This window comes from Coregonus lavaretus, assembly GCF_964263955.1.
Source record: "Coregonus lavaretus genome assembly, chromosome: 20".
Lineage (NCBI taxonomy): Eukaryota > Metazoa > Chordata > Actinopteri > Salmoniformes > Salmonidae > Coregonus > Coregonus lavaretus.
In genome coordinates, this window is record NC_140007.1 from 38,172,878 (window position 1) to 38,186,204 (window position 13,327).

The 13,327-nt window shown below is 40.4% G+C and overlaps 2 protein-coding genes across 2 annotated transcripts in view; both read right to left on the reverse strand.

Moving 5' to 3' along the window:
• The window catches only part of LOC311148155 (formin-like protein 3), a 71,237-nt gene extending 68,806 nt beyond the window's left edge, over positions 1–2,431 (reverse strand). Inside the window, exon 1 of the mRNA XM_084185046.1 lies at positions 1,880–2,431. Within this exon, the coding sequence (XP_084041172.1) occupies positions 1,880–1,996 (117 nt within the window). The 5' untranslated portion in view covers positions 1,997–2,431. The remainder of the gene's footprint in view (positions 1–1,879) is intronic.
• Positions 2,432–5,480: 3,049 nt separating this feature from the next.
• esyt1a (extended synaptotagmin-like protein 1a) overlaps positions 5,481–13,327 on the reverse strand; it is a 50,940-nt gene continuing 43,093 nt past the window's right edge. Inside the window, exons 24-31 of the mRNA XM_084184674.1 lie at positions 12,772–12,858; positions 12,263–12,409; positions 11,561–11,700; positions 8,571–8,657; positions 8,107–8,244; positions 6,724–6,829; positions 6,555–6,604; positions 5,481–6,466 (exon numbers count right to left, since the gene is read on the reverse strand). Of these exons, the coding sequence (XP_084040800.1) occupies positions 6,439–6,466; positions 6,555–6,604; positions 6,724–6,829; positions 8,107–8,244; positions 8,571–8,657; positions 11,561–11,700; positions 12,263–12,409; positions 12,772–12,858 (783 nt within the window). The 3' untranslated portion in view covers positions 5,481–6,438. The remainder of the gene's footprint in view (positions 6,467–6,554; positions 6,605–6,723; positions 6,830–8,106; positions 8,245–8,570; positions 8,658–11,560; positions 11,701–12,262; positions 12,410–12,771; positions 12,859–13,327) is intronic.

Consider the following 13,327-nt stretch of genomic DNA (forward strand, 5'->3'; position numbering starts at 1 on the left):
TCTGAAAGAATGACAAGGAACTTTGCTTTCAAATGTAAGAATACGATATCATTTGCATAACCACTGCCCATAGCTATGCTATTGACACAGCTATGAAGAAAAATATTCCAATGGTGGTGAGCGTTTGTCACAAGAACAAATCTTATTATGATTAAAGTGTGTTATAGTCATTATAAATATATTATAAACCATAATGATGGCATATAGCCCACTATTTCATCATTTACATTACAGGGATTATTTGTGCCATACTATCCATCACCGGATGTCTACTATTTTCTGGAATCAAAGGTATTGCATTCCAATAAAAACAAAGTCACCACCAACTTTTTTTAAATGTTCACTTTAGTTTTGGCACATAAAAGTGCATCATTATTACACACAAAGAAAGTATCTTCTTGGTCTCTTGATTTAGGATGACAGACACACTTGACACTTCAGCTGAATGGATAAAGTGTGTTTTGACTGTGTAGTCTACACAGCATCACAAAGCCCCAGCACAACTCAAGCCCGCAAGATGGGCCATGCAAAGATGGCGAGCAGAGCAATAGAGGAGATGGGGTGGTTCTCTTTTTATGATCTCACACGTGTGGGAGTTTTAGGGGAATTCAGAAAATGTTGTTGGAATCTGTCAGCGAATGATCTGAAAGCGACTGTGCGTAATTTTAAATAAAAAAAGGAAATTCCATAACGGGAATTTGGGCCATATACGTGTCATTAAAAGTTTGATAATTAAAGTGAAATGTTACTCTGAAAACGAGCCAATTCTTACAAGGCAATAGACTTCAGTAAATTAGCCCAAAGCCTGGAGCTGACTTTTTGGAAACAAAAGAACCGCAGGAGCGAGAGGGGGAGAAACAGAAAGCAGATGGGGGTAGGACAGAATGGGTCGGGTCGGCCAATTTAGAATACCGGTATCAGCAACTATATCATTACAGGAGAAGAAAGGAAAAGTGTGATAGTTTAGTTTTGCTCATATTTCTTTCCACAAGAAGGACACACGAAACTATATAAACAGATCCACTGTCTTACTGTAGACATCACAGTGCACTAGGCTGATAAATATGGATTGTCTTGATTAACCATTTGTGTTAGATAAATGGTATTTTCGTGTTTTCCCTGTGTTACTGATGTTAGAAACCTGTTTGGGGTACCCGACCAACTGATCCATATGATAAAAGGAATAATATCTTAATGAAAAAATAAGTGTTGCCTGTGTAAATCCATGAGCTGTTTATCATAACTTTAGGCCACTCATTTAAAGAAAAACGTCACACACAAATGAAACCTAGTCCTGGACTAAACAGCACTCTCCATTGAATCTCCATTCAACATGCTTCTTAGTCCAGGACTAGGCTTAAGCTGTGTGTAGGAAACCGGCCCTTTGGGTTATTATTATTATTATTATTATTATTATTATTATTATTATTTTTTTTGTGGGGGGGGTATTTTGTCTAAGACTACGTGTTTTGTAACAAACAACTTGTAACATGACTGATTGACTGACTTATTGCAGACCCCAGGCACTACTGGCACTACAAACACATACAAATACATACAACCACACACAAACATACTGTACACAACACAATGCTGCCTTGGATTGTGAACATACACATTCCACTAATTTAAAGAAAAACGTCACACATCCTCTTAAAGCCTACCCTATGGTAGGTCATATGTTCTGTACTCGTGATAAATGGTCTACACTGTATCACGTCAGCATGACAGATCAGTAGGTAGCCTAATGTTTTTTTACATGTTAATTGTGCGCTTTTGAAGTTTGATATGTCCCCTCTCTGTGACAGTCTGGAACACAGGAAACCAAACTCAGAAGCCATTCCAATTTAAACATTTATCTGAGGCAACAGTCACTTACCAAAACTAAAGCAAATCTCTCCTCCAACTCCGACTGGTCAGGCATTGGCACTTTCAACGGCATTACATGATGCTTCATATTGTCCGACTGTCCATCCACACTCTCAATATTCCCCATGGTTAAAATAAGTACTGTATCCTTTAAGTAGAATAGATAAAGTTCCCTCTTTCGACGTTCTTCCAGAGTTTTTCCAAAAGTGGGAAAATGTTCTCTGTTCCTCCAAAATGCACCAGTGCGTTATTCCAAATCACAGCACTTCTGTTCCAAAAGTTTCCGTTTAAATCAAAAGTTTACACCACACCAGTTTCATTCTGTCTCAATAAAAAAAAAACTGCTACTTTTGCATTTGTAAAGAACACTAAACTGTAACTTACTCTAAACGGAACCTCATCTCTCAACAGTAACAATGAGGATACAATTGTTTTCTGTTCCAAAGAATGGTCTCCAATTTACCCGGCCAATCCATCTCCATTTCTTTCTGTGAATTCTTCTTTCAATAATAATCCACCCAAATAGCTAGGCTACTTAGTTGCTGAGCTGAATTTTCTTGGCTACGATGCCTTTCCATTCATTATTGTTGTGTGATCCAAATTAGAAGACTCTTCGATGTGCTTGCTTCCACTCAGAAGGCAGAGTTTCTGCTATTGCCCCGCCCCTTTTCGCAAAGGAACGCCCTCTCTATTGAGGCGTTGGCTTGTCAATCACATTGCCTATCTCTCTACTACTCACTCACATCTGTTATAGTTGACATAGACCCTGCTACATCTGGGTAAATTTGGTAAATTTGATATCAGCACTTTATCGCCACCATCATGACTACAGCACTAACAATGTGCATACTTTTTTTTTTCTTCATACATCACATACTAAATGTATTTATCCCTTGACATTAAAGCCAATAAGCCAGTAAGTCTTCAGTGTAGTCTACAAGTGGTATACAGGATTTCTGCTGATCTTATAATAAAATATTGTGCGTCACAAATGGCAGGTAGTTTAGTGGTTAAGAGCGTTGTGCCAGTAACCGAAAGGTCGCTGGTTCTAATCCCCGAGCCGACTAGGTGAAAAATCTGTAGATGTGCCCTTGAGCAAGGCACTTAACCCTAATTGCTCCTGTAAGTCACTCTGGATAAGAGCGTCTGCTAAATGACTAAAATGTAAATGTATTCCCATAGGGCTCTGGTCATAAGTAGTGTACTATCTAGGGAATAGGGTGTCATTTTGGTAGGAAGACATTGTCTTACAGAAGAGGTGAGTAACAGGAGGAGGGAAGATTGGGATCATCTTGATTTATCGGAAGAAGTTGACATTTGTTTTGTTTCTAAATCAGCGATCATCTCTTACATCAATCTCCCAGCATAAAGATGAGTGGGATTTTGAAAGTGCAAACGTTTAATGAAAGTGCGCCGACAGAGACGTGGTGATTGTTATGCATGTGTGAAAGCGCAGGAGCTGTTCTCTCTATACGTCTCTCTCTACTCTTGCTCTTTCTCTCTCTCATACAACATATTTTCTACTTATTTAATTTCCCAACAACATTTTCAAGCATTTTAATAAATGTTTCAAGCCTTGGAAGTGAGTGACAGTGGGGGGAAGAGAATTTCCTTGCCACAAATTTAGCTGGCTTCTTTCAGAGCTGGTGTCCTGGACACAAATGAAACCTAGTCCTGGACTAAACAGCACTCTCCATTGAATCTCCATTCAACATGCTTCTTAGTCCAGGACTAGGCTTAAGCTGTGTCTAGGAAACCGGCCCTTTGGGTTCTTTTTTTTTTTTTTTTGGGGGGGGGGGGGGTATTTTGTCTAAGACTACGTGTTTTGTAACACACAACTTGTAACATGACTGATTGACTGACTTATTGCAGACCCCAGGCCACTACTGGCACTACAAACACATACAAATACATACAACCACACACAAACATACTGTACACAACACAATGCTGCCTTGGATTGTGATACACATTCATGATAAGGCTACATATTTAGCTTCTACACATACAGTGGGGAGAACAAGTATTTCATACACTGCCGATTTTACAGGTTTTCCTACTTACAAAGCATGTAGAGGTCTGTCAAATCCAGAAAATCACATTGTATGATTTTTAAGTAATTAATTTGCATTTTATTGCATGACATAAGTATTTGATCACCTACCAACCAGTAAGAATTCCGGCTCTCACAGACCTGTTCGTTTTTCTTTAAGAAGCCCTCCTGTTCTTCACTCATTACCTGTATTAACTGCACCTGTTTGAACTCGTTACCTGTATAAAAGATACCTGTCCACACACTCAATCAAACAGACTCCAACCTCTCCACAATGGCCAAGACCAGAGAGCTGTGTAAGGACATCAGGGATAAAATTGTAGACCTGCACAAGGTTGGGATGGGCTACAGGACAATAGGCAAGCAGCTTGGTGAGAAGGCAACAACTGTTGGTGCAATTATTAGAAAATGGAAGAAGTTCAAGATGACGGTCAATCACCCTCGGTCTGGGGCTCCATGCAAGATCTCACCTCGTGGGGCATCAATGATCATGAGGAAGGTGAGGGATCAGCCCAGAACTACACGGCAGGACCTGGTCAATGACCTGAAGAGAGCTGGGACCACAGTCTCAAAGAAAACCATTAGTAACACACTACGCCGTCATGGATTAAAATCCTGCAGCGCACGCAAGGTCCCCCTGCTCAAGCCAGCGCATGTCCAGGCCCGTCTGAAGTTTGCCAATGACCATCTGGATGATCCAGAGGAGGAATGGGAGAAGGTCTTGTGGTCTGATGATAATTTTTTAAAGCTTTTTGGTCTACTCCACTCGCCGTGTTTGGAGGAAGAAGAAGGATGAGTACAACCCCAAGAACACCATCCCAACCGTGAAGCATGGAGGTGGAAACATCATTCTTTGGGGATGCTTTTCTGCAAAGGGGACAGGACAACGGCACCGTATTGAGGGGAGGATGGATGGGGCCATGTATTGCGAGATCTTGGCCAACAACCTTCCCTCAGTAAGAGCATTGAAGATGGGTCGTGGCTGGGTCTTCCAGCATGACAACGACCCGAAACACACAGCCAGGGAAACTAAGGAGTGGCTCCGTAAGAAGCACCTCAAGGTCCTGGAGTGGCCTAGCCAGTCTCCAGACCTGAACCCAATAGAAAATCTTTGGAGGGAGCTGAAAGTCCGTATTGCCCAGCGACAGCCCCGACACCTGAAGGATCTGGAGAAGGTCTGTATGGAGGAGTGGGCCAAAATCCCTGCTGCAGTGTGTGCAAACCTGGTCAAGACCTACAGGAAACGTATGATCTCTGTAATTGCAAACAAAGGTTTCTGTACCAAATATTAAGTTCTGCTTTTCTGATGTATCAAATACTTATGTCATGCAATAAAATGCAAATGAATTACTTAAAAATCATACAATGTTTTAGATTCCGTCTCTCACAGTTGAAGTGTACCTATGATAGAAATTACAGACCTCTACATGCTTTGTAAGTAGGAAAACCTGCAAAATCGGCAGTGTATCAAATACTTGTTCTTCCCACTGTATAATGTTCTCTTTATCAAATAAAATAACAGTGATTCAGACTTTGCATTACTGTAAAGCTAGAGTGTGTTTTCAGTGGCAAATGTGAGGGTCTGGGTCATTTCCTAACACTTTTCCTGAATTATAAAATCAACTTTTAAATACATCTGATTAAAACATACAAAACTTCTTCATTTGGAACAGAATGAACACAATCAGTAGATCATAAACATTATTCTCAATCTTCTCAAATTGTTCACAGTATTGGAATATATAAGGCAAAAATACAAACATAAAAACAATGTAACAAAATGATTGATTCATTAAAAAAAAAAAAAGTTTTACAAATATAAAAGTAATAATTTCAGGATTGTAAAATCCATCCATGTTGGCACGTAAATGCTCTAAAACTACAGGGTAACATTTCAGCACCCTCATCATCATATCTGCCAGTACCCGTAACTCAGTATGTTGGGCCTTGGTCGCTATTAACTCTAAAACACTTATCTCAAGATGGTTGATATAGCTTTGTAATAAAACAAATGAAACAATGCAACAAAGTAAGAAAGTACCCTCCGAGAACAATTACTTTTGTAGTAAATAAGAACTGAAGTGATGAGAACAACTCAAAATACCTGAAGGTTTAAACTGTTCAGGATTTTTGCTACATTTTCTGAACTATGGGGTTATAAAATACTTTATGCTTTTCAAGATAGATTCCTTTAGGAGCAACATATTTGCCTTCATATCAAATATCTACTCAGCCAAAAGATTCTAAAGAACACTTTCTCAGACTCGAATTAGGAATGTAGGAATTCTTTCTTCCAGAGCCTTCGTAAGACTGTAATAAGACTGACCAAATCTATCATTTGTAATTATTCTTTTTACAGATAAATTGTGATATTGTTGGGATGATATGTAATGTAAGTGATTCTTCAGTGGTGGTCCCATTGTGCATTGGCTGAATAAAAATATAAAATAAACCATACAGAACAAGCAGTAGTCAAAGTAACATTGCACTGCAGGGATGTGAGGCCATCATCTCATCTAATTGGTCTCCTCTACTAAATCGTACCTGAGAAAGTAAGAGATCTTATCAATCAAAGTAATGTGGAATGCATATGAACAAATGTAGAAGAGGTAGCACATGGGATGGCACTTACCATTGTGTGTCGCCATTCTCCAGGTCTATCTGGTCAAGATCTAGCTGTAACTAAACACAACAACAAAAACACAGTTCACCTCACTTGGAGAAGTAAATATTACATTAGAACGACTAAATGGGCTAAATAATTAGAGAAAATATATTTAAGGATTTTACACAAATAATACCTTTCCAATGAGCTCTCTCTCCCTGCTCATGAAGGAGACGTTGTTTTTGACAGTCAGGTCAAGTCTTCTCTGCATGCACTCCTCCAGAGTGAAGTCAAAGTCAAACCTGCACAAAATGATAAGACATACAATGCCAGATATTAGTATATGTAATAACACATAGTATTATTACACATAGCTATCACACATAGCTATTACACATAGTATTATTACACATAACTATTACATTTAGTATTATTACATATAACTATTACACATAGCTATTACACATAGTATTATTACACATAGTATTATTACACATAACTATTACACATCACTATTACACATAGCTATTACACATAGTATTATTACACATAACTATTCCACATAGTATTATTATACATAACTATTCCACATAATATTATCACATTTAATTTTTTGTCATTTAGCAGACGTTCTTATCCAGAGTGACTTAAAGTTAGTGCATTCATCTTAAGATAGCTAGGTGGGACAACCACATATCACAGGCATAGTAAGTACACTTTTCCTCGATAAGTAGCTATCAGCAAAGTCAGTGCTAGTAATAACACATAACTAACTACTGTATAGCTGATCGTTTCATACATAGGGCTAGGACTTTAGACATACCAAAAGCTAGAGAACAGTACCGAACAAACTATTATATAACTAGGGCCCAGAGTTACATGGTCTGGAAAACCTCCTGTCCCTACACATTCCCTCTCTCCAGTCTCCTGGTGTCCCCTCCTGTCTCTAACCTCCTGTCCCTACACATTCCCTCTCTCTAGTCTTCTGGTGTCCCCTCCTGTCTCTAACCTCCTGTCCCTACACATTCCCTCTCTCTAGTCTTCTGGTGTCCCCTCCTGTCTCTAACCTCCTGTCCCTACACATTCCCTCTCTCCAGTCTCCTGGTGTCCCCTCCTGTCTCTAACCTCCTGTCCCTACACATTCCCTCTCTCTAGTCTTCTGGTGTCCCCTCCTGTCTCTAACCTCCTGTCCCTACACATTCCCTCTCTCTAGTCTCCTGGTGTCCCCTCCTGTCTCTAACCTCCTGTCCCTACACATTCCCTCTCTCCAGTCTCCTGGTGTCCCCTCCTGTCTCTAACCTCCTGTCCCTACACATTCCCTCTCTCTAGTCTTCTGGTGTCCCCTCCTGTCTCTAACCTCCTGTCCCTACACATTCCCTCTCTCTAGTCTCCTGGTGTCCCCTCCTGTCTCTAACCTCCTGTCCCTACACATTCCCTCTCTCCAGTCTCCTGGTGTCCCCTCCTGTCTCTAACCTCCTGTCCCTACACATTCCCTCTCTCTAGTCTCCTGGTGTCCCCTCCTGTCTCTAACCTCCTGTCCCTACACATTCCCTCTCTCTAGTCTCACCTCCCATCTCACCTCTCGTTAAATTCAGGGTTGAGGTCTCTCTTCTTGGTGATGGTATTTCTCTTGGTGGTCCTGTTCTTGTCCGGCAGAAGGATTAAGGAGACATAGGGGTTGGAGCCATCCTTAGCAGACCCACAAGCTGGCAGGCCCCTAAAGGCAAACAGAGAACTGGGTGACAAACTGTGTCAGACACTGGGTACAGGAAGCACAATGTTCACATACTGGAAGTAGACAAACAATAGCCCATTGAAACAGTCTTATGGGGCTAACTTTTTTCTCTCTTTATTTTTTAAGAATATTTATGTATTAATTCAAATACAATATAACAATGGCTTCACATTCACAAATATTCTGAATGCATTTACATTACATTAAAAAACAATAGAACATGAAGGCTATAGCACTATACGGCAAGTTACTGTAAACCACCAGCAAATCCAGTGCATTGTTTGTGGGTAATTTTGTTCAGGACAGACCTGCAGGAGAGGACGATGATGTACAGCCTGTTCTCCTCTATTGAGTAGCCAATTTGTAGCTTCACCTGGCCAGGGCTCTGATCACCTCTGAGAGAAGAGAAAAAGGTAAACGGGGAGAATCTCAATTGGTTTTACTCGACTCCTCACGTCTTCTCCCCCGTCCTCTCCTCGCCTCCTTTTGAAAAAGGTCAGAGGTAATCAAGGGGAGGGGGTGAGGAGAGGAAATGTGGAAACAAATGTGCTTGTATGAAATGAGACTCTCCTTCTCCACTAGCATGTCATCAGGCAAATTACGTTTACAGAGGAGGAATCCCAAAATACATATGAAAAGTGATCAAAAGAAATGTAGCTAGTTGTGCTAGACATTTTATAGATAAAAGGATAAGTAGCATATTTCAAAAAAATGTGTGCATGCTTTTCTACTCTGATAAAACAACAACTGATTCGAAGGGGGTGTGGCACATTTCAAAACTCTTACAGCAGGACTCCGGTAGGATACACCTCATTACTCAACACTCTTAGAAAAAAGCGTTCCAAAAGGGTTCTTCGGCTGTCCCCATAGGAGAACCCTTTTTTGTTCCAGGTAGAACTATTTTGGTTTCCATGAAAGAGTTCTACCTAGAACCAAAACGGGTTCTTCAAAAGGTTATTCTATGGGGACAGCCGAAGAACCCTTTTAGGTTCTAGATAGCACCATTTTTTTAAAGAGTGTACTCCTCCGTTCGCCTATTACAGTTTCTCAATCCTGTACAAACAATTTTTGATTTGTGTTGAAACGTATCTATAGCAGAACAGCAATGATAAAATGCTCAAATATATTTACAGAGCTTCTGATCATTTTCTTGCCTTAGTACATGACTTGCATATCTTAGACCACCTTTTGCAAAACATTAAATACAAATGTCATCAGTGAATACAAAATGAGGTCTTAAGTGTTTTGTTGACAGAATATTAAAACATTGTTTTGATCAGAACAGAAATGTGTGCAATTGTGTTCACTGTTTTCCGGCATTCAGTAAATACTACTGCATGAAATTCTAAATCACCCCATCAGTGCCATACCATGTACAATATATGGAAAGACGTGGTCAGTGGGGACTGTCTAATTGTTATGATTTTTTACAATATTGCGAACATGCAGAGAAATCAGTTGTGTTACTTATACATAACTTTGGGTTACTCCTAAGTCATCATCTCCAACATTGTGATATTCCATTATAGAGCTTTACTTTGGTTTGAATATAGGCCAGTACATTCATATCAGTTGTGTTCCTCTATTGTATTCACCCTTCCTTATTTCTATTGTGGATTGTGTTTCTGGGCGCAAATGGAAAGTCAACAAAACTATGAGCAAACCAACCTTTGTTTTGAATACATGGAATTGGATTGTGATGATACCGAAGAATGAATCCTGCCCACAATGTGCTTATTTTGTATTAGATTTACTATCATAAATAATTTTTGATTTGATGTGTATGAAATTGTTTGGTGAAATGCATAAACGGAGGACAAACAACGAGGACGAACTTTTGCCCAATTGAGAATTCCCATGGTGACAGTTTACATGGATTATACATGTATTAATTCATTGCAGGTTAGCATTTTTCGTAATTAATTTTGTTCTGGAAGCAGCTCTAGTGGTCACTAGCTGGCACAGTCACAAAGTCATAAAATATTATTTTAAACCGGACAGTAACCTTAACCACACTGCTAACCCTAATGCCGAACCCTAACCTTAACCACGATGCTAACCCTAATGCCTAACCCTAACCTTAACCACACTGCTAAACCTAATGCCTAACCATAACCTTAACCACACTGCTAACCCTAATGCCAAACCTTAACCACACTGCTAACACTAATGCCTAACCATAAACTTAACCACACTGCTAACCCTAATGCTGAACCCTAACCTTAACCACACTGCTAACCATAATGGCTAACCCTAACCTTAACCACACTGCTAACACTAATGCCTAACCATAAACTTAACCACACTGCTAACCCTAATGCTGAACCCTAACCTTAACCACACTGCTAACCATAATGGCTAACCCTAACCTTAACCACACCGCTAACCCTAATGCTGAACCCTAACCTTAACCACACCGCTAACCCTAATGCCGAACCATAAACTTAACCACACCACTAACCCTAATGCCGAACCCTAACCTTAACCACACCGCTAACCCTAATGCAGAACCCTAACCTTAACCACACTGCTAACCCTAATGCCTAACCCTAACATTAACCACACTGCTAACCATAATGACGAATCTTAAACTTAACCACACTGCTAACCCTAATGCCTAACCCTAACCTTAACCACATTACTAACCCTAATGCATAACCCTAACCTTAACCACACTGCTAACCCTAATGCCTAACCCTAACCTTAACCACACTGCTAACCCTAATGCATAACCCTAACCTTAACCACACTGCTAACCCTAATGCCGAACCCTAACCTTAACCACACTGCTAACCCTAATGCCTAACCCTTAAATTAAGACCAAAAACCTGCTTTTTGTTTTAATGTTTTTTTTTTTTAAATAGCCAATGTTGACTTTGCAGCTGGCCCATCTTGCGGAAATCGCTTAGTTCTGCCTGCAGGACAAGATTCATCCCAATAAACGTCAACCTGCTCATTGATTATGACTAGGCCCAGAGTTCTTCCTGGTCAGGTCACGAGGTCAGGAAACACTCTGGGCCCTAGTTATGATCATTTTAAACCACAGAAATGTGTTATTTCTATGGTTAAGGACACATTATAGTACAGCACATTACAGTACAGTAAACTGCAGTGAGAAGAACAACGTGTGCCATGCAGGCCCATTGGACATCAGTTCTCAGTTCTCACTGTACTGCACTGTAATGTACTGTCCTGTAATGTACTGTACTGTAATGTACTGTACTGTAATGTACTGTACTGTAATGTGACCGGAACACAATGAGGCGTTGATGCGAGTGTGAGCTTCAGAATGACTCACAATTGAGAGAACGGTGATCTGTGTCGTAGGTTTGGTTCAGTGTCCCGTCTGTGTATGACCTGGTCTCTTTCCTCACTGCCCTCCTCAGTAGAATCACTGGACACACCACTACGACACACTGCCAGCTGGGTGTTCAACATCTAAAGGAAAAAGGACATTTCATATTCCTCTCAAATTTCAAGCTTCAGTTTATTCCATTTTAAAGGTAATTTCACACACAGTCACGACACACTTTTGAAAAACAGATAAAATATAACATTTATGAGTAAGAGACATGTGACAGTAAAATTGTTATCGGGATAGAAAGTATGAAGAGCTCACATGATGACATTAATGTAGAAAGAGGGTGTTCAGAGCAAATGGAATCATGTTGTTTTGGAGAAATAGTCATGGGACAGTGTTGAGTTTAGTACAGAGTATGAAAATCATATGACAGTATTGAGTTTGTTTGGTATATAGAGTGTGTGTGTATGGGTCAGACCTGGGTTCAAATCGTATTTGCTTTCTTTCAAATACTTTGAGCATTTGATTGAGCCTGCCTGAAATGCCAGATGGGCAGAGTTTACACTTTACTGTTCCCTTGTGCCAGACAAGCTCAATCTAGCACAGATACAGTATTTGGGAGAATACAAATATTATTTGAACCCAGGTCTGGACAGTGGTTTGTTACAGAGTGTGTGTGTGTCTGCATTATGAGTTAACCTTGAGTGTGGCCCTCAGTAGAATCTGGCTCTCTGGGAGGGCCCCGTCCAGACTGAGCCATCGGTCCAGCACCAGGCCCTGCTGTGACAGGACCTCTCTCAGGGGCAACACCACCATGCCCAGGGCCTGGCCCCAGCTGTGGGACAGCTACACACACACAGAGAAACAGGCACACACACACGCACACAGATGGGTGCACACAAAACATAGATGGGTGCACACGAAACATAGATGGTGCACACGAAACATAGACAGACACGCATGCACTCACAATCGCACACACGCACACACATATACACACATCAGAGAAAACATAGGGCACCGTAATGTCATCATTCCAATGTCAACACATTGTCTCCCAGCTTTGAATGGCATATCAATAGGTGTAAGCGATCTATGAAAACGTGTTAACACTACTATCAGCAGCAAGAGAAAAACAATCTTAAGCCAAGACGTTCATACAGTAAAACACATGTTTACTTTTCAACCCTGGTGGACCCTTCACTCACCTTCACTATAAGGAGTTCCTCTTTAGGGTCACGAACCAGGAAGTGGAAAGCTTCATCCCACTGAGGAGATGTAGAGCGCTCACACACCTTTGAAAAATAGATTAATGGAGAAACCAAAGATAAAACAAAAATTGTCCATACTTCATTTTGTATTCTCTAGTAAGCATATTTGTAAATAGACGTGGAGTGAAGAGAACTATAGATGGGTTAGCTGACAACGTCACGAAAACTATGCATTGGCTTCAACGTGGCAGAAGTCCATGAGTTGTTGTGATTCTGGATGGCCAGATAGCTAGCAACAATGACAAGAAGCTGCCATGTGGGGAATCGTAGGTGACTCGTTTCAGCTAGTTTCATCTTGTTCTTGATATCATGTCTTGTTTCAAGGTGTTTTGACGGATTTCATGTCAATGCTACTATGGCTAAAATTCACTAGCTAGCTAACCAACAACTGTAAAAAAAAAAATTGAGAGAGAACAAGTGCTCATTGCGCAAATGTATTTATGTTTTCAATAAACATTGGAGACAAAACATATTTTACATGTTGTCAACAGTC